Source organism: Hibiscus syriacus, unplaced genomic scaffold, assembly GCF_006381635.1.
Source record: "Hibiscus syriacus cultivar Baekdansim isolate YM2019G1 unplaced genomic scaffold, ASM638163v2 tig00000340_pilon, whole genome shotgun sequence".
In the NCBI taxonomy this organism is placed as follows: domain Eukaryota; kingdom Viridiplantae; phylum Streptophyta; class Magnoliopsida; order Malvales; family Malvaceae; genus Hibiscus; species Hibiscus syriacus.
In genome coordinates, this window is record NW_024061783.1 from 12,601,551 (window position 1) to 12,620,227 (window position 18,677).

Below are 18,677 nucleotides of genomic sequence, written 5' to 3' on the forward strand. Positions count from 1 at the left end.
TCTGATACTTAGCTATCGACACAGATATTCTCCTCCCATCGAACGATACGTTATTCATCTTTTCAACTGCATGATGCAGATCATTTTTGCTCGCAAAATGCACAAAAGCAAACGTATTTTCCTTATAATAAGGTCTCCTGTTAACGAATGGAATAAAGACCTTAATCACCTTGCCACAATGACTAAAACGATCCCATAATGCACTTCTTTGCACACGCCTACTAAGATTATCCACGAAAGCAACCCACGAAACTCCTCCAGACAAAGAACTACCTCTGGCCGGACGAACAAAACCCTTCGAACTCTCCCTCACTCTCTCTCTACCTTTCTCGCTCATGATTTTTTTAAGAGATTTTTGTCTCTGGTCTAGTAATTGTTATGTCATATTGTATCTCAAAAAGACAAATAAAAAACATCATCAATAATCAAAATGCCTAAAACTCATCATCATCGTCATCAACATCAATCCCAAGCACCTCCTCCTCCCCATCATCTTCGGAAAGTCCAATATCTTGTTCTATCTCTTCATCGTCTTCATCAATCAAATTTAGTCCAGTAGGGCCTTCTACGAGTGGAGGTTTGGGCAACACCCTTTCCTCTATCTCTTGATGAACTTGATGTAGATGTTCTTCTAGTGGAATAAGTAGCTTGAGATGCCCCGGAAGCTTTATCAACAACATACCATGTTAAATCATCTCCATCAAAGACAAAGTCGTCCTCCTCACCATCTTCATCGTCCATATGGCCCATCAACCACTCGTTGCTTTTCATCTATTTCCTTCAAAATAATAGGATCTGTGGTGTCCTTTCTTTGATATCTCCGTCGCAAAGCACAATTAAACTTGGCATACACCATGCATTTAAACGACTTTGTGCCAATCTATTTCTCCTTTTTGAATGAAGTTGTTGAAAAACGCTCAAGTTCCTCTCGCAACCCGTAGCACTACAAGTTAGGCTAAGAACTCGGATTGCAAATTTCTGTAACTCCGGTGCTGAGGCTCCATATACAAACCACCAATCCGCTATTAACATATAAAATAAATCAAGATTTAATTTTTTGAGGTATGATATATATATAATATACTGTTGTGTAAAATAAATCAAGATTTAATTTTACACAACATCAATGATTGTTTAATCCGTAATATAAATAAATTAATCTCAATTTCCAAAATAAAAATAAGACTCATGAATATTATTTTAGTGTAAATTATATTATATAGTTTTTATACTATAAGAAATAACCTCGTAAGCCATCATTTAATTTTTTTAACAAGATAAAAACTGTTAATTTATTAAAAATAAAAAAATTAAATTATAAGAAAAAGTTTTAATCACAACCGTTTAAAATATAAAAAAAATTATAATTACAATCGCAAATTAAAACACATGACAATTAATATTTTTTTATAATTATTAACCCTTAACATCACAGATTATATAAGAAAAACATTAAAAAATTAATTAAATAGACTCGAATAAAATATACGAACAGGTTGGGTGTGAATCACCATCTTTGAAACAGAGTTACCCAGATAAATCATTACCACTTTTTTTTACTTTTGCTTTTAGTATTCTCGCTCTCTCCCATCACAATCCCGGAAGGAGGCACTAGGGGTTCGGTCTCTGGTCTCTTGAAAGTGAAACCAACAGTTCCTTGTGCGTGGGTTCCCCTTCTTTGCTTTTAAAGTATCAGCAACACTACGAATCTAAAAAATGGAGTCTCCCCAATCTCAACAACAGCAACAACCAAAGAAGAGAGGTTGAAAACCCAAGCCAAAGGACGAGAAAGAACAGCAACAGCAAAGCGCTGCTAAAATGAAAGAAGGAAAGAAATGGGTCATTGTACGTGAATCGCTAAAAGCATCGCCTCGTCGCCTCGTCGCCTCTCGCCGCCTCCGACAACTGAATTGCCTCCTCATGTACTCGCCGCCGCCTTGGTGGTTGGAGGCTTTCTTCTAAACGCCTCGCCTAGCGCCTCAGATGCGCTTTTTAAAACACAGGTTGAAGTACCATGAACTTAGCTCTTGGCTTTGCGTATGTGAAGGATAATGCATCTATAACCTAGTTAAATGTACTCTACTATCAGCTATTTGAATTCTTGCCATTGGATTCTCTAATCAATGATAAGTCAAGCACCACATCAAATTAGCTTGTTAGTTTACTGGTGGGTGAAATTGTGGCTTTATATCTAGTTAAAGTGAGTCTGTTTGATACCTTTCTTGAACCTGTGAGTTTTGCTTGGTCACTACTTACTCCCTAATTGAACATACCTGTTTGGAATCATACCCATATTCTCCATTCATGTCTGAGTCTGAGTGACTCAGGTTCTATTTCATTTTTGGTTGTCAAATTGGTTGTGCAATTCCATGTTCTAGATTTGAAGGAATCAATATGTTCCTTTTCCTCGATGATACAATGAAATCTTAGGTCAAAGTACTACTTGCATGTGATGATATGGTGTTACCCTGCTGTAATTGTGTCTCATCTGTATACAAGTGTATTGGCTACCTAACTTATTGTTACTTTAGATTCTTGATTGATTGCTACATTATTGTCCTTGCCTTTTTAGTATTATCTTTTCTTATGTTTCTGGAGGCTTCAAGATAACAAAAGAACAGCCTGTTACACTAAAATAAACAGAGGGTAACCACTTTAACCACTTATGAAATTACTCCTAGACTTGTGAGGTTGAGCCCTATCATCCTAAATATTTAATATTTTGGCCTGTCATGCTGGATACTGGCAGTTGGTATATTTGGAAAAGCATTTTTTTAGCTTCTTCCTGTTTCCATGACAACTTGGATGGATAGTTTAATACTAGGGAAATTTATCTGTTTGTAGATACTTGAAACTCCAATCCCTCTCTCCGTCACCCCATTTTTTTCTGGCTTGTTCAATAGCTTGTCATCTCAACTTACACCTGCACGAGTAGTTAGACAGATGCTTGCCTTTGAATTGATATGCTGAAAATAAACTTGTGATTGCATGATTATCACTTTACTCGGATTTTCAGTCTACCTATTTCATTTGGTTAGATGTTGTGCTCTATCTTTGTGAGAAAGAACATGTTGAAGGTGGCATGATATTCCAACTTCTGGAGGACTTGACAGAAATGTCTACAATGAGAAATTGCAAAGATATTTTTCGTTATATAGAGAGTAAGCAAGACATCCTGGGAAAGGTGCGTTCTTAAGATCAATTCAGTTTTTCTTTTGGTTGTATACACACACACAAGCAAGTAAAAAATTGGGAAGTTTCCATTTTGATTCACTACTCTCCCTAATAAGCAGTGTCCCTATTATGCTATGGTCAATATTCATTCAAGAAAATTCTTGCATTTTTTTACTGCAAGAACTTTTTGCTCGTGGAAAACTTGTCATGTTGAGAACATGCAATCAACTTCTTCGTCGACTGTCCAAGGTAGTTATGTGCTTAAGAATTTCTTTCTTCCTACATTCTCTCTTTTGACAAAGCAATCCATAGTAGTGACAAAAACTAACCATCAATGCTCTCATGCATGGATGATATGCTTCTGACTTACTAGTGGTGCACTTTCTACATTAGAAAGCAACATCCATTTTGAAATCTCATTTTGGATTTCATTTAGCTACTATTTTGATTTTGTGGTATTACATAATATTTGCTTGCTGATTCCATTGGAATATTTGTTTACTTTTCGTTACCTAATAAACTGAAAATGCCATCATGCACACTGGCGGAGCCAGAAAATTCAGATTGCAGTGTTAATTATTTAAACTGATGTCAGTATTCTTTTAAAGTTTTTTATATAAAATTTTATATAGGATTCTTTTTTCCAAAAAATTTGAGGTGTCGACTGACACCCCTGTCTAAAGGATGGCTCTTCCCATGATTGTGCATGAAATCCCTAGCCTATATAGCATATACATGCAAACCTGTATAAACATCCAGCTCAGAGAGAAGCAGTATTTGTATTGGTTCCAGTAACTCTGGTGGTCTCTCAATGGTGTTATATTGTCTGGAAAGTGATCTTTCTTTCTCTTGCCTTCTGTGTTTTTGGTCAAGCGTAAAAGCACAATATTTAAAAAAAAAACCTGTTTGATACCTTTTCTTTATCATATTCTAAGGTCATTTAATTGTGATATGATATCCAAAAAATACCGATCTCTTTGTTTTAAGATGTCTGAGAATTCTAGAAGCATGCAGAAGAAATCCATCAAACCGGTCAGGATATGGTGTTGAATTACATTTTATATAGATATATAAGTTTAATTTGAAAATTTTATTCTGATTGGTTATTACACTAGTTGTGTCAATTATATATGTTTTTTCCTCTAGAACCATGAAAATAAGTTTGCAAGGGTAATTATCTATGTAGAATGGCAGTGCTTATGCAGCATTTATTTTGATGCGGATACATCAATGCTGAAATATGAAGTTTATCTGTTTTTCTAATTCACTGGAACATGACATTATAGGCCAATGACGTGGTATTTTGTGGGCGAATCCTAATGTTTCTGGCTCATTTCTTTCCATTGTCTGAACGTTCAGGTAGTTTTTATTCAGCCTCATTTCACTCTTCAATTGTTAATTCTGGTGCTTACTTTTGGTTCATATAATGCTTGCAGCTGTTAATATAAAGGGAGTTTTTAACACATCAAATGAGACAAAATACGAGAAAGACCCACCTGAAGGTGCTTTCTAGTGAATACTGGGTTTGGGTTACTTGTGAAATGTTTGTATATTTTGGCTCTCAGTGTCTGCTCAGATGTTAATTTATGTGTTTCAGGGATTTCTGTTGATTTCAACTTTTATAAAACCTTCTGGAGTTTACAGGTTAGTTGTCACTCAGAACTTTGGAAGTGGATTTTCAGTTTTCTGACCCTCTTAGAATATTTATCGTTTGCAATAATCTTATGCTTTACTTTTTCTGATATAAGTAATCTTCAGAGCTGCTGGTGTAGGTGATGTAGTCAATACTGATTACGTAGTATAAGTAGTCTTCTATATGTGAAATTCCAGTATTTTTAAAACAGGGAGGAGATATAGTCGACTTCATAGGGTCTAGTGGGGGAAATTGTCCCCAACGAACTTTTAAATGTAGAATTTGGTAAACATACCAATCACCCCCCTCCCCCCCAAAAAAAAACACCCTTCCCAACACACACTATTAAGGGTTTGATGAAAATAATAGTAGTGCCCCAAAACATTGGAAATTTTAATGATAGTTTTGCCCCTATGAAATTGAGAATTTTATTGGAAATGATAGTTTTACTCTTACAAAATTTAAATTTTCAATTGAAATAATGGTTTTTCCGACTTAAATTTTGAGCATTTTTTTGAGTTAACCATAACATATTTTAGCCTTTCATCAGTGACTAAGAAATGTAGAAATGTGGAAATTATTATAATAAAAAGTAACTGTTCATTTAGATTTTCTTTTTTGAAACAACTGTTCGTTTAGATTACTTTGCCCCTTTGAACTGTACTCCTGCATGGTACACTTAGCTTGTGGGAAATTCAATTGGTTTACCCCAATTGCATGGGGTTAGATTCCTTGACTTTCTTTTTTAGGAAAAACATTCCAGTTCTAAAATGGTGTCCCATGAATTTTGTTTTTTTTAAACAGCTCTTTTATAAGATCCAGCCCTTTTCCTTCACAGCAAGGTTTCTACCGTTGCACTGAATAATGAACTTCTGCATCCTGGATAAAAACAAAATTATAAAGATTCCATCATTTGTAATCTTTTTCAGGAATACTTTTGCAACCCTGCTTCCCTTTCAAATGCTCCTATCAAGTGGCAGAAATTTACAGCTAGTTTAATGGTATGCCCTTTTATGAAGGATGTTTTTTTTGATATCTGTTTCACTTTGTCGCCCAGTCAATCAATTTTGTTCAGCTACCAAAATGTGGTGATTTAACTAGGCCATCATTTATTTGAACTTTTGAGGTGTGCAGGTTGTGTTGAATACATTTGAAGCACAGCCTTTGAGTGAGGAAGAGGGGACTGAGAACAATTTGGAGGAAGAGGCAACCACTTTCAACATAAAATATCTTACAAGCAGTAAATTGATGGGCTTAGAGGTGAGTGGCATTCAGGATATAAGATTATTTTTTATTACATACTTGTTTAATCTGTTGCCCTTTTGAGACCAGTTAAAAGATCCAAGTTTTCGACGTCACATTCTTTTGCAATGCCTCGTACTATTTGACTATCTGAAGGTATTTCTATATTGGTATCTTCCATGTATTCAATAAGTTGTTTTTCTTCCACCCGTTATTGTAATTGATAAATCATTTGCCTGTTCTGCTAGGCTTCTGGAAAGAATGATAAAGATTCATCTGAAAGCATGGTTAGTGATTTCTTTATGAATTAAGTAAATGTTGTGTTTTAGGCAATCTGCTAATGCCTCTCTGCTTTTCTTAAACTTACATTCCAGAAAGAAGAAATTAAGTCTTGTGAAGATCGAGTGAAAAAACTACTTGAAGTGACTCCTCCGAAGGGGAAAGATTTTCTTCATAGTATTGAGCATATATTAGATCGTGAAAAGAATTGGGTAAAGCCTGAGTTCTTTTATGTTCCTCGCTCATATCTTTGGCATTGTGAGGGTGGTTGTTAGCTCAGATATTAATTCCGAGTCTTTGTGCTCTTAGGTCTGGTGGAAACGTGATGGCTGTCAACCATTTGAAAAGCAGCCAATAGAGAAGAAAACTGTTCATGATGGTGCTAAGAAACGGTATGCAATTGCAGGTTATTATTTATGTTTATTTTAAATTTCCTCAAACTTTTATCTGTCTGTAGATTGTGTATTTAAACCAGGAGGGTGCAAAGAAATACATATTTCTTGCTTAGAACATTTCTCTGTTCGCCCCTGGTTTGGTGACATTTTGCCTGACTAATTATGTTTTATTTACATAGTTTATATGTTTGCCATGCTCATGGTCTCACATTTCTTACAAACTATATATCTTCTCCGATTAACAGTCGGCCGAGGTGGAGGTTGGGGAATAAAGAACTCTCTCAGTTGTGGAAGTGGGCAGATCAGAATCCGGTGTGTACTTGTCCACTCATTCTCTTATAATTTTTGTCCACAATAAGAGTCGGCAGACTTTTTTAACCCTATTCTTTTAATTAAACAATATTAACCATTAGACAATCTTATTTGTGTTCTTGTGTACTGAACTTAGATCCATAACTGACTTCTATGCGACAATGTTGCTAAAATCTTATTTTCCTTAAAGTACCCATACTGACATACATCTCTTGAACATGGGAATTTTTTTTGTTTTTGGTGCTTTGTTTATCCTCCTAATGTTCCAAATAGTCAAATCATAATATCTTTATGACTTGAATTCTTTTTTTTTCTTTTATTAATAGGCTTCGTACGCAAAAGCTAATGCTACTGTACATGGGAATGATGTCTTGGAGATTTATATTAGTGATACTATAATTTTAGTTTAGAAGTATTAGGCAATGTAAGACTTGTTCTGTTAATATCTAGAGTTATCTTTATGATTTATATTTTCTTTTGAAATGAGCAAAACTTGTTCCTCATGAAATAATTAACTATTGGCAAGGATCATTCTTGACTTCTTGAACAATTAAACTACCATGTCAGTTTTTCAAATCTTTCTGGCATCCAGTCAATGTAAAAAAAATTAGACCTTATATTTTGAATTTTGTTTTATTCCTGTTAGGTTTTGTTCTTGTTATTACAGAACTTTTCTTGCATATCGTTCCTGCAGTTTTGAGTTTTAAATGGCGTTGTATTGATTATTTCATTGCACTAACCCCAATTCTAAGTAATAAGACTTTGTTATTGGGAAACCAGAAAATTCTACTACATTGTCTCATCTTCAGTTTGCCGATGACTTATTCATTTTTTGCCAAGCCTCTCTTCCTCAGATCAAGAATGTTAAAAGAGTGTTGAGGATTTTTAGTTTGATGGCAGGTCTGAATCTTAATTTGGCGAAGAGCAAGCTATTGGGAATCAATATGGAAGAGGATGTTTTAACAGATTGGGCAGCACAAATGGGCTGTTCAGTAGGTTCTTTTCCAACAGAATATTTGGGACTTCCATTGGGAGCTAAGAAAAACTCGGAGGTTTTATGGGATCCAGTTTTTCGAAATTTCAGTGCTAAGCTTGCTGGGTGGAAAACTACATGTTTGTCATTGGCTGGTAGGACAGTTTTATTGAAATCGGTGTTAACTTCCTTACCAATTTTTTTCTTATCATTGTTCAAAATGCCATGCAAAATCGGTAAGAAGTTAAACTCGTTAATGGCTAATTTCTTATGGGGTGATAAAGAGGGAAAGAGGAGAATTCATTGGGTAAACTGGAGCACGGTTTGCAAGCCTCTGAATTGTGGTGGTCTTGGTGTTCTAGATTTGAATCTCACCAATCGGGCCCTTCTTGGCAAGTGGGTGTGGAAATTCGCCAATGATAAAAATTTCCTATGGAAATGTGTGTTGTGCAGCAAACTCAAGGTTAGTTGTAATACAATGTCTATTAGGGAGGTTCCTCACTCACAATCTTCTTGGATTTTACGAGGTATTGCTAACAATTACTTGAAGAATGATTCGGAAGGTATTAGCTTTAGATCAAATTCGAAACTGATAGTGGGAAATGGAAAATCCATCTCTTTTTGGAATGATGTATGGGCTGATGAGTGCTCTCTCAAATCTCTTTTCCCTAGAATCTTTGTGCTCTCTACTAATAAAGAAGGGAAGATTGCAGAGTTTGGCAGTTTTGAACCGAGCGGTTGGGTGTGGAATGTTCAAACTAGAAGGAGTTTAAGTGATTGGGAATTGGTTCAATGGATGGATCTGATGTCTAAACTAAAGGACATTCAACTTTCAGAGTAGGTGGAAGATTTTCTTTCGTGGACTGCAAGTGGAGATGGTCTGTTTCGACAAAATCATGCAGAAGTTCTCTTGGGCCTGTGTTGGGGAGTAATACTTTGTGGTCAAAAGGGGTTTGGATGGGTTTTGCTCCACCTCGGGTGGAAGCATTCCTCTGGCAGCTTGCTCATCAGAAAGTAGCAGTCAAAGCTGAGTTGGTTAAGAGAGGTTTACCACTAGGAGCCGACATTCTTTGTCCTTTATGTAAGGAAAAGGAGGAATCGGTGCAACATTTATTTATTTCTTGCGTTGTTTGGGAATTATGGAACAAATTAGCGAGTTTCTGGATTGTATCGCTGGTTTTACCCCAAGACCCTCCTATTCTTATTTCCTGGGGGGAGTTGAGGGTGAACTCTATAATTTGGAAGTTTATTCTGGGAGTCATCTTTTGGTCAATTTGGAAAGTTAGGAATGCTATGGTATTTGAAGATTCTCCTCTTGACAGATTGCCTTTGTTCTTTATTGTTAGATTCAGGCTTTCTAAATGGTTTCTAGCCAAATTCCCTAAGATTACCATTCATGAGGATGTGCTGATTGGTAATCCTTTCCTGGCTAATGGAGTTACACCTTTTAAAGACAGAGTTTGTGATGTTTCTAAGTGGATTCCCCCTCCGGTTGATTTTCTTAAATTGAATGTCGATGGAGCTGTTAGACTAGATGGTTCGGGTGGAGGAATTGGAGGTATATTAAGAGATTGGAATGGTTGCACCCTTTTGACTTTTTCAGAGAATGTTGGCGTAGGAACTCCTCCACTTGCTGAATTAAAGGCTACTAAAAGAGGCATTGAAATTTTTTTGTCATCTAGTTGGGAATTTATCGGTAGGTTGATCATTGAGAGTGATTGTTCATCTGCAGTGGAGTGGATCCAGTCCCCGGTTTTGGCTCCTGTCTTCTTCTCTCCTCTAGTTTATCAGATTTTGACTCTTATCACTGGGAAGGTACATTCAGTGAGGTGGATTCCAAGGACGTGCAATGGGGAGGCGGACAATCTAGCAAAGAAGGGGATAGGTTGATTGTAAGGTTTAAAATGTGGTTTTTTATGGTCCAGTGAGTAGTATGTTCTACCAGGAGGAGTGGTTAAGTTTTATGTGATGTATTCTAGTGTAATTGTTAAATCTTATGTAAATGTTTCTCCATTAATAAAAGTTCTAAGGCACTCTTTTCCTCCTTCCGCTGATTAAGGAGCTTAATTTCAAGCTTCATTAATCAAGAGGGGGGTTTTTAACGAGGCCTTCCATTCTTATAAAAAAAAAAGACTTTGTATCAGATATTCTCCAAATGGATTGATAGAACAAGATTTGATCTGTATGATTGTAGTCGAAAGAGCATTGATGTCTTTTCTTTTCCTGTAGTAGTTTTGAATTTCAAATTATTTTATGTTGGGGTGCATTATTCTATAAACTTCTAAATCTGTAAAATCTATTTTGGCACATCCAGAATGCTTTGATCGACCCTCAACGTGTCCGAACTCCTGCAATCACAGATTACTGGAAACCCTTGGCTGAAGATGTAAGTAAACTTATCTGGTTCTTCGAAGTTGATACTATAATTTTTGCTTGAACTGTCTTTTAGTGCTCTCATATTAGGAGATTATGAGTCTTGTAACTGTTCTCTTGGTGCTTCCCCCCCCCCCCCCCCCCAAACAAGCATGTAAGCTTCAGAAAAAATAATATCTTTTGTGAAATTACAGATGGATGAATCTGCAGGAATAGAAGCTGAATATCACCACAAAAATAACAGGGTGAGTTTTGATTTTCCGGGCATAATGTTCGTTCAGACCCATGCCCATACCCATATAGACTCGGAATATACATGCATGGTGTGCATGTTGGATTGATTATTATCAATGACAGTAAATTTCATATGATATGCTATAGAAACTTAACCTTGGAACTTTTTACGTAAACTAAACATAGTCTATCTTGGTAATTAAAACTGAATCAATGGCCATGGAATTATTCAATAGATCCATATGGTTTTACTATTGGTATCGACAAACCTACCAAGATTCTCATTTTTCTAATCTTTAAAGAAAACAATGATCTTTTTTCTTGAAACAAAAATACTAAGATTTTCAAATGGTTGTATTTAGATATCAATATGAGATCAAACTATTGTAATCAATGTAAATATAAGATACTGAATGCTTTTCTATAAATAGGGGATGCTGAAGCTTTCAAATATTTTTTTAAATGCAGGTTTATTGCTGGAAGGGCCTTCGTTTTTCTGCTAGGCAAGACTTAGAAGGGTTCTCTAAAGTATGTTATAACTACATATTGAGAGTTTTCAGATATAATGGTTAAATTGCAGATCCTATTAAAATTCACTGTGGTGATTGCAGTTCACTGAACATGGTATTGAAGGAGTTGTTCCGTTGGAACTTCTCCCCCCCGGAAGTGCGATCAAAGTTCCAAGGTAAACCTAGTGACAGGTCAAAACGTGCTAGAAAGGAGGAGACGAAGAGTGCTTCACATCAAGTTGAGGAAAGTCAGGTATTTCTGTCTTTCCATGTATTCATCATATCCATAATCAGCACTCTCGGTACTTTTAAACTACATAATCCCGATAGTCGGAATGTTAAATATGCCTTTGATCTTATTCTTTTTTTGGCTTATGTTCATTGTCATTCAGTGTGAAAATTTTATATAATTATTTTCTTGGAGATGGTATTTCGCAGAAAAAATGATTCATAGAGGTCAACTATAGGCTTAACATACATTATCCCAGAAGTGGATACAGAAAGTAGAAACACTTTTATGGCACTTTCGATCCGAAAAGATGAATATTATTTTAACAGGTCATTCAGTTTTGTTTCTACTTTTTTTATATAAAAAAATCTTTTCGTTTATTTGGCTTTCGTGTAGATTGCAACACCGGCAAGTGAGATTGAGGGAGAAGGAAGCAGAGCTGATATGGAGGCCTCTATAGCAGTGATTGATACTGATGTCTCTGCGGCAACGGGAAATAATTCCCAAGGGGGCACCCCAACTCCAGAACCAGATGAACATCAAAAGCAAAGCCCCGATATAGATGTTGGGCAAGAAGCTGGACAAGTAGAAGCAGACGCTGAAGTAGAGACCGGGATGATAGATGGTGAGACGGACCCGTAAGCCGAATACGATCATGTAGGATGAGATTCAAGGTATGAAGGAACATTTTGTGCTTTCTAGTTGTTCATCAAGTTTCTTAACACTAGATGTTGCGCAATTTTTTTAAATGGAGTATATGACTGGACTTCGATCCTAGTTTGAACTTTAAATTCTGTAATTATTGCCCTTAAAGTTCTTTTTTTTTTTGGGGGGGGGGGAATTGATGTTTAGAACTGAGTAAAAATTGTGTTAGTGAAAAATCATAATTATTTGAACTAAATTGAATTATAGTTTTTATTATATAAATAATAAATGTTTGAGTTAGTGGAAATTAATTTAAAATTTTTTCATTCTGATTTAATTCCAATTCTTTGACCAAAACCTCAATTCAATTTTTAATAATTAAAAATGTTTTTTTATGAAGTATGATTGTAAAATAAAATGTAAATGGGCTAAAGGGGTAATAATGTAAAGGCGTAAGTCGTATGGCCCAACGTGTCTAACCAGCGGAAAAGTCTGGTGAACTAAGGGTGTGTTTGTTTGTCGTAATTAGAATTACGGAATTGGTTTTCTCCGAATTTTCGTGTTTGTTTTACGTAATTTGTTTTTCGAAAAATGTTTTCTCAAGTTTGTTTAACGTAATTGGTTTTTCGGAATGTAATTTATTTTCATAGTAACAGAATTTTCTGTGTTTTTTGTAAAATGACTTACGGATTTATTTTTCGCAAGTTATTTTCCGAATTTTTCACTTCAAATGATAAATACTTAAAATAATTTTATTTTATGAATTTAATATTAATAAAATATTTTAATATTATTTTCATCAAAATATTATTTATTTATTTATTTATTAATATTTATAATAATATAATATAACATTTTTAATATTATATAAAATAAACAATTATATTATAATAATATAAGATATTATATTTTTATTTTAATAATATATAATAAAAAAATTATATATTTAATAATGAATAATATTATTTATATATTTTAATAATATTTTAATAAAGATATTTAAAATATACTAATTAATATTTTTAAAATATAATATAACACTATTACTTTAATAAATAATTAATATAATTTATAATATTTTATTTCACTAAAATATACAAAAATTATTATTTTTATTAATAAAATTATAAAAATAATATTTAATAATAAATAAATTATTTTAATATTTTAAAATAATAATATTAAGTTTTATGATAAATAATATTATTTATTACATTTAATATTTGTAATAAATAATTTTTAAAAAACTCTTCAACTAGTGGAAAAGGGTTTAAATAACATCTTCCAAATATCATAAAACGTTTCCAGATATTTTTCAGAAAAATGTAATTCATTTTACGGAATGTTTTCCAGAAATGTAATTCATTTTCCAGAATTCAAATTCCAGTAATTCAAATTCTAGTAATTCATTTTCCGGAAAACCAATTACAGCTAAACAAACAGACCCTAACTTAAAATAAGACGCGGTTGAATTTGAGCCATTGGATGGGGACGATCTGTTATGTGGCGGTTAAATTAAGGTTAATAAACGGCGACATGTTACGATTGTAAGTAAAATATTATCGATTGTGGTAAGAAATCTAGCTGCGTCCATAATTATTAGTGTTCAATAAGAAAATAAGTTGAGATTGGGTGGTAAGAAATCTGGTTGCGTCCATAATTATTAGTGTTCAATAAGAAAATAAGTTGAGATTGGAATTTTTATAAGTTGTTTTAACAAATCCAGTTTCGACCTAAAATGTTATCGAAGTTTAGCAAAAAAGTTCATCAAAAGAAGTACGATAACAAAATAAGTTGAAAGGAGAAAATGTTATCAACCGCGGTAAGAAATCTGGTTGCTCCCATGATTGTTAGCATTTGATAAGAAAATAAGTTGAGATCGGGTTTGTTATAAGTTGATTTAACAAATTCGGTTTCAACCGAAAATATTACTGGAGTTTAGTAAATGAGTTCATCAAAATAAGGAGAGTAACAAGATAAGTTGGAAGCTGAAAATGTTATCAATTGTGATAAGAAATCCGATTGCGCCCATGATTGTTAGCTTTCGATAAGAAAGTAAGTTGAGATCGGGTTCTTTATAAGTTGCTTTAACAAATTCAATTTCGACTGAAAATATTACCGGAATTTAGTAAATGAGTTCATCAAAATAAGGATAGTAACGAAATAAGTTGAAAGCTGAAAATGTTATCAATCATGGTAAAAATTTTGGTTGCGCCCATGAATATTAATGGTCGATAAGAAACTAAGTTGATATCAGATTTGTTATAAATTGCTCTAATAAATTTGGTTTTCGACTAATTAATTTAAGTTAGGTGTCTTACCGTAGATTCACCTTAAATGAGAATATTTTATTGAATGATAAAAAAAGGGCTGATGTAGTACACTTTTCATGAATATCGTAAAAGATGTCTTGAACAATATGAGTGATTAATTAATTTAAGGTGATTTTTAATCTAAAATATTATTTTATTTAACCTAAAAAATTATATAAGTTTATAATATTTTCTATTGTAACAATATGAGTGATTAATTAATGATAGTTGATTTTCCCGCGCTTAAGAGGAAAGATCCCTTGGTTCCCCAAAAGGAAAAAATTAAAAGAGAAAATTCTAGGGTTCTTTTGTTCTTAACTAAAATTAGAAAAATAAGAAGAAATTATTATTATATTCTTTCATACTAGGTTTTTTTCTCCTCGATCCGTTTAAAACGCTGTGTCTTTGGTGGTAGATTAGGAGCTAGGGTTTTTCTTGTTTGGATCTGTTAAATCTGTAGATCCAAGATTCCAAACGACTTCAAGCTTGAATTTTGTAAGTTTTCTTTACTTGTGTTTTAACTTTTTCAGTTGAGATCTTCAAAATTAATTCGCCATTTCCAGAAGTATAAATGATATTTTTCCTTGTATGATAGCTAAAAAATTTGAAAATTTGGGCATACACTTTTATTTTGCAGCGGAGGGTTAAGTTGATGTTGTGTATTTGTAAATTTCTTAAAAATAAAATTTTATAGTGACTTTATTTCTTTTGATAATTGGTGACTTTGATAGCTTGCTTAATCTTGAATATGCTGATTATAAGTTTATAGTTAGATCTGTCGAAGGGATTCAAATATACTTTTAGGAGATTGATGAATATGGAAGACATGAGGCCTTCAGTAACAACTTCTGGTAGCACGAGTGGCGATGCCATTGAAGCTAGGTTTGCTGATTTGTGCAAGGTAGTGATGTGTTCTTTTAGGTAGGTATTATTTCCAATACTTGTTTCTTTGTGTGTGTGGTTTTTTAGTGTTTTGTTTTCATGGTTTCCATAATGGGTTATCTCTGGATGAGAAAGCTTGCTCAAATGCTATAAAGCTTGCTCAAATGCTATGAAGCTATTCAAAGAAACAAAACACCTTTTACCCTCAAATGTTTCGGCAATTGGGAGTGGGACGGTGGTTTTCTTTAACTTCCTTTTTATGGAAATTTACTAAAGTGAATTGCTTTTAGATGAACTAACTTTGTTGCGTTTATTCTGGATTAGCTGGAAGAAGAAGAGCGATTTTGGTTTTCATTTGTTTTATATTCGCTCAAGCGGCTGAGCGAAAAAATTGAGGAAATATGCAACATAAGTCTGACAAAAGTGGGTTTTCGTTATACCAGTTATTGAGAGCTACAAAGCTGAAGTATGATGTTGTTAATTTTATATACACAATGATAGTTTTTTCTGATCTGTAAATGTTTCAATGACAATGATTTTTTCTTATGTTTTGCAGTATTGTGGATTTTTTTAAGAGTTGCCTCAGTTTGTGGTAAAAGATGGTTCTATTTTAAGTAACATGTGTATACACCCGTTTTTGTTTGGGTCTAAAAAATATTATTATTATTATTATATTAACTACATTATTTTGGCAAGCCAATTACAAACCAATCCAGGCCCAACAAACGAAGCCCACTGATACAAGCCTAGCACCCAGGGCATAACTGTAACATCCCAAAAACAGGGCTAGTGATTAAAATGTAAGTTTTAAAACTTTGAGGTATGATTTCAAAAAATTGAAAAGTTTAGGGGCTTAATTGGGTATATTTTGTGAAGGATGGTTTAGTAAATATTGATTGAAGTAAGGATAAATTGGTCTTTTCAAAGGAAGGATTTTTATCTTTCCTTTATAAATGATATTAACACGTGGAATGGAAGAAATGAAAAAGATAAGTTTGGAACCTGATTATCTTATTCTCTTCCCTTGAGCTTCATTTCAAAAGTGAACTCTGGGTAAGGTGGTTATTTCTTGATTTTAAGTTTGGTTTTAGTCTTTGGGTGATATATAAGCTAAAGGAAAGATTAAGGTTGTTTAAAACTCAAAGATGAATGAGTTATAAGAGATTGAATATAAGAAGTCTTTAAGAGAATTTGTGAAAAAGAGTGAGTAAGTAGAATTTGAGACTAAAATTGACTTGTCATCGGTTAAATTAAGAAGTATGAAGTGTTAGAATTGAAATTAGAGCATGTTGGAAAATTGGTAGGATTCTTGGTTTCAAGATATAGGATGGGTTTTCGAAGATAAGGGTGTGTTATATGAATATAAATTGATTTGAGTATGTGTATTTGAATTTAAGGGTATGAAAGGGAGTAAGAAATGAAGGGTTTAAGCTGATATTGGTAAATTTCGGGTTTAAAAAGTGATTTATGGGCTATGGGTATCGATATTGATTCATTCAGTACCGATACTTCAAAGGTAAATGAGTGAAATTTGGGGTGTGGGTATCAATACTGGTTGAAAAGTATCGATACCATAAACCAAAATTTGACAAGTTATTCAAGGGGTATCGATACTTAAAGGGTAGTATCGATACCAAGGGTACTGATACCATAAGGCATGTATCGATACAATTTTGAAATAAGGATTACAAAATCGAAAAAAGGTATCGATACCCAGGCTCGATATTGATACCACAGCTAGGGAAGTATCAGTACCATACATGGGGTACCGATACTACTCAAAGTGGAAAATTGTATTAAGCCTTTCTTTTAGCTTGGATTATTAAGGATCGAATTATGATACTTAGAATTCTGATTTGCATATCAATTGTATAATTGTGTAGATATCGATCAGAAACGAGTATATGATAGGTCAACGAGATAAGATCGAGCAAGAAGATATAAGTGCACGATCTGGACTAGTGAGGCTTAGGTGAGTGCATCTTATTTTGATATAGGATTATATGGAAATTGGACTTTCGATAAGTATATTTCCTATAATTATAGTGTATGAAGTCATAAATACAAGCATGTGAATAACATGATTTGTATGTATGCATGATTATATGTGTTGATATATTCTTATATGTGCTATATGATTTATGTAAATATACTATTATGTGATAATATGAGAATATAATATAAGATATGTAATTATAAGATCATAATAGATAAGTTATGTGACAAGATATATGTGATACATGAAAATGTGATATAAGTTATGTATATGTGATGAGCTATGTAAATATATGTCTATGAGAAGACATAAAAGAACAAAACATAAACTATATGTTATGAGATAAGACATATGTGGTTACATGAGACATGATATGAGATATATGAGAAAATGTATATGTATGAACATATGAGATATTATATGACTATGTGATTATGTGAAAAAGAATACAAGCATATGTGATAAACTATGTGATATGTGAATGTGAATCATATGAAAATGTTTTAAGTGTAAGTGAACCACATGTCTATATGAATATGTGAAATGACATAAGTGATAAAGCCCATGTTACGTGATAAGAGAGCTAGGGGTATAGTTGACATGCCAAGAGTCGAGGGTTATATGTTGTCCTTCAGGACATATATGTTATATGTGGTCCTTTGGGACATATATGTGGTCTTTCTGGACATCTATACGAAGTAATTTGGGACATACATGAGGTCCTTCGGGATAAAATTTTGCATGCCCCTATTGGGGCCTTATATGAGATGTGGTGACAACATATGTGCACAACCTCTATGTACTCACATATCTTTAGTTCTCAGAAGTATACATGGGAAAATAAAGAAATATAAAAACAAACACATCGTACGTGATGCATATGCTTTGTGATGTGAAAGGTATTACATGAATTATATGATGTGGTATGTTTTGGTTGTAGGAAATGTATGAGGTGTATAATTATTAAGTATAAGATTTAGGTTATAAGAGAGATTAATGAAAAATGATATATGACAATGTTAAGAAAGTAGATGATGATATATATGCATGTATATATATATTACATGAAAGAATATATGGTTTGTATGAGATAATAGAATAAAATGTCTATGCATTGTTAGTAGTTAATATTACATTAAATGTTTTATATGTCTCACTAATTCATAGACTTAGCGTGTGAATGTTTCACACGTAGGTTTCGATAAGACTAAGGAGCAAAGAGGAGTAAGACATGTTAGCCTCTCATTTCCAAAGATTAGATCATAAAAGAGTTTTGAACCATATGTATTTTGTTATATTAAATGTAGTTGGCATGTACTAAGAGATTTAAATTGAATATGCTTTGATATGTTTTGTAAAACCAATTGTTTTTAATTAATGTAAATTATTCATCTTTTATTTAAATGGAAATTTGAAATTCTCTATTTACTTTTTAAAAGAAAAACGTTTTGAAAAGTTAATGTAACACCTTAGATTCGTATTCGGGTCA

The 18,677-nt window shown here is 33.3% G+C and overlaps 1 protein-coding gene and 1 pseudogene across 1 annotated transcript in view; both read left to right on the forward strand.

Moving 5' to 3' along the window:
- LOC120204482 (THO complex subunit 1-like) overlaps positions 1-12,212 on the forward strand; it is a 32,653-nt gene extending 20,441 nt beyond the window's left edge. Inside the window, 18 exon segments of the mRNA XM_039204563.1 lie at positions 3,039-3,184; positions 3,352-3,423; positions 4,461-4,533; positions 4,611-4,676; positions 4,772-4,818; positions 5,737-5,808; positions 5,942-6,067; positions 6,140-6,205; positions 6,298-6,336; positions 6,424-6,540; positions 6,638-6,720; positions 6,969-7,035; positions 10,323-10,394; positions 10,576-10,626; positions 11,084-11,143; positions 11,227-11,271; positions 11,273-11,377; positions 11,750-12,212. Coding sequence (XP_039060494.1) covers positions 3,039-3,184; positions 3,352-3,423; positions 4,461-4,533; positions 4,611-4,676; positions 4,772-4,818; positions 5,737-5,808; positions 5,942-6,067; positions 6,140-6,205; positions 6,298-6,336; positions 6,424-6,540; positions 6,638-6,720; positions 6,969-7,035; positions 10,323-10,394; positions 10,576-10,626; positions 11,084-11,143; positions 11,227-11,271; positions 11,273-11,377; positions 11,750-11,995 — 1,553 coding nt within the window. The 3' untranslated portion in view covers positions 11,996-12,212.
- A 3,110-nt stretch (positions 12,213-15,322) lies between these two features.
- LOC120204493 overlaps positions 15,323-18,677 on the forward strand; it is a 90,999-nt pseudogene continuing 87,644 nt past the window's right edge.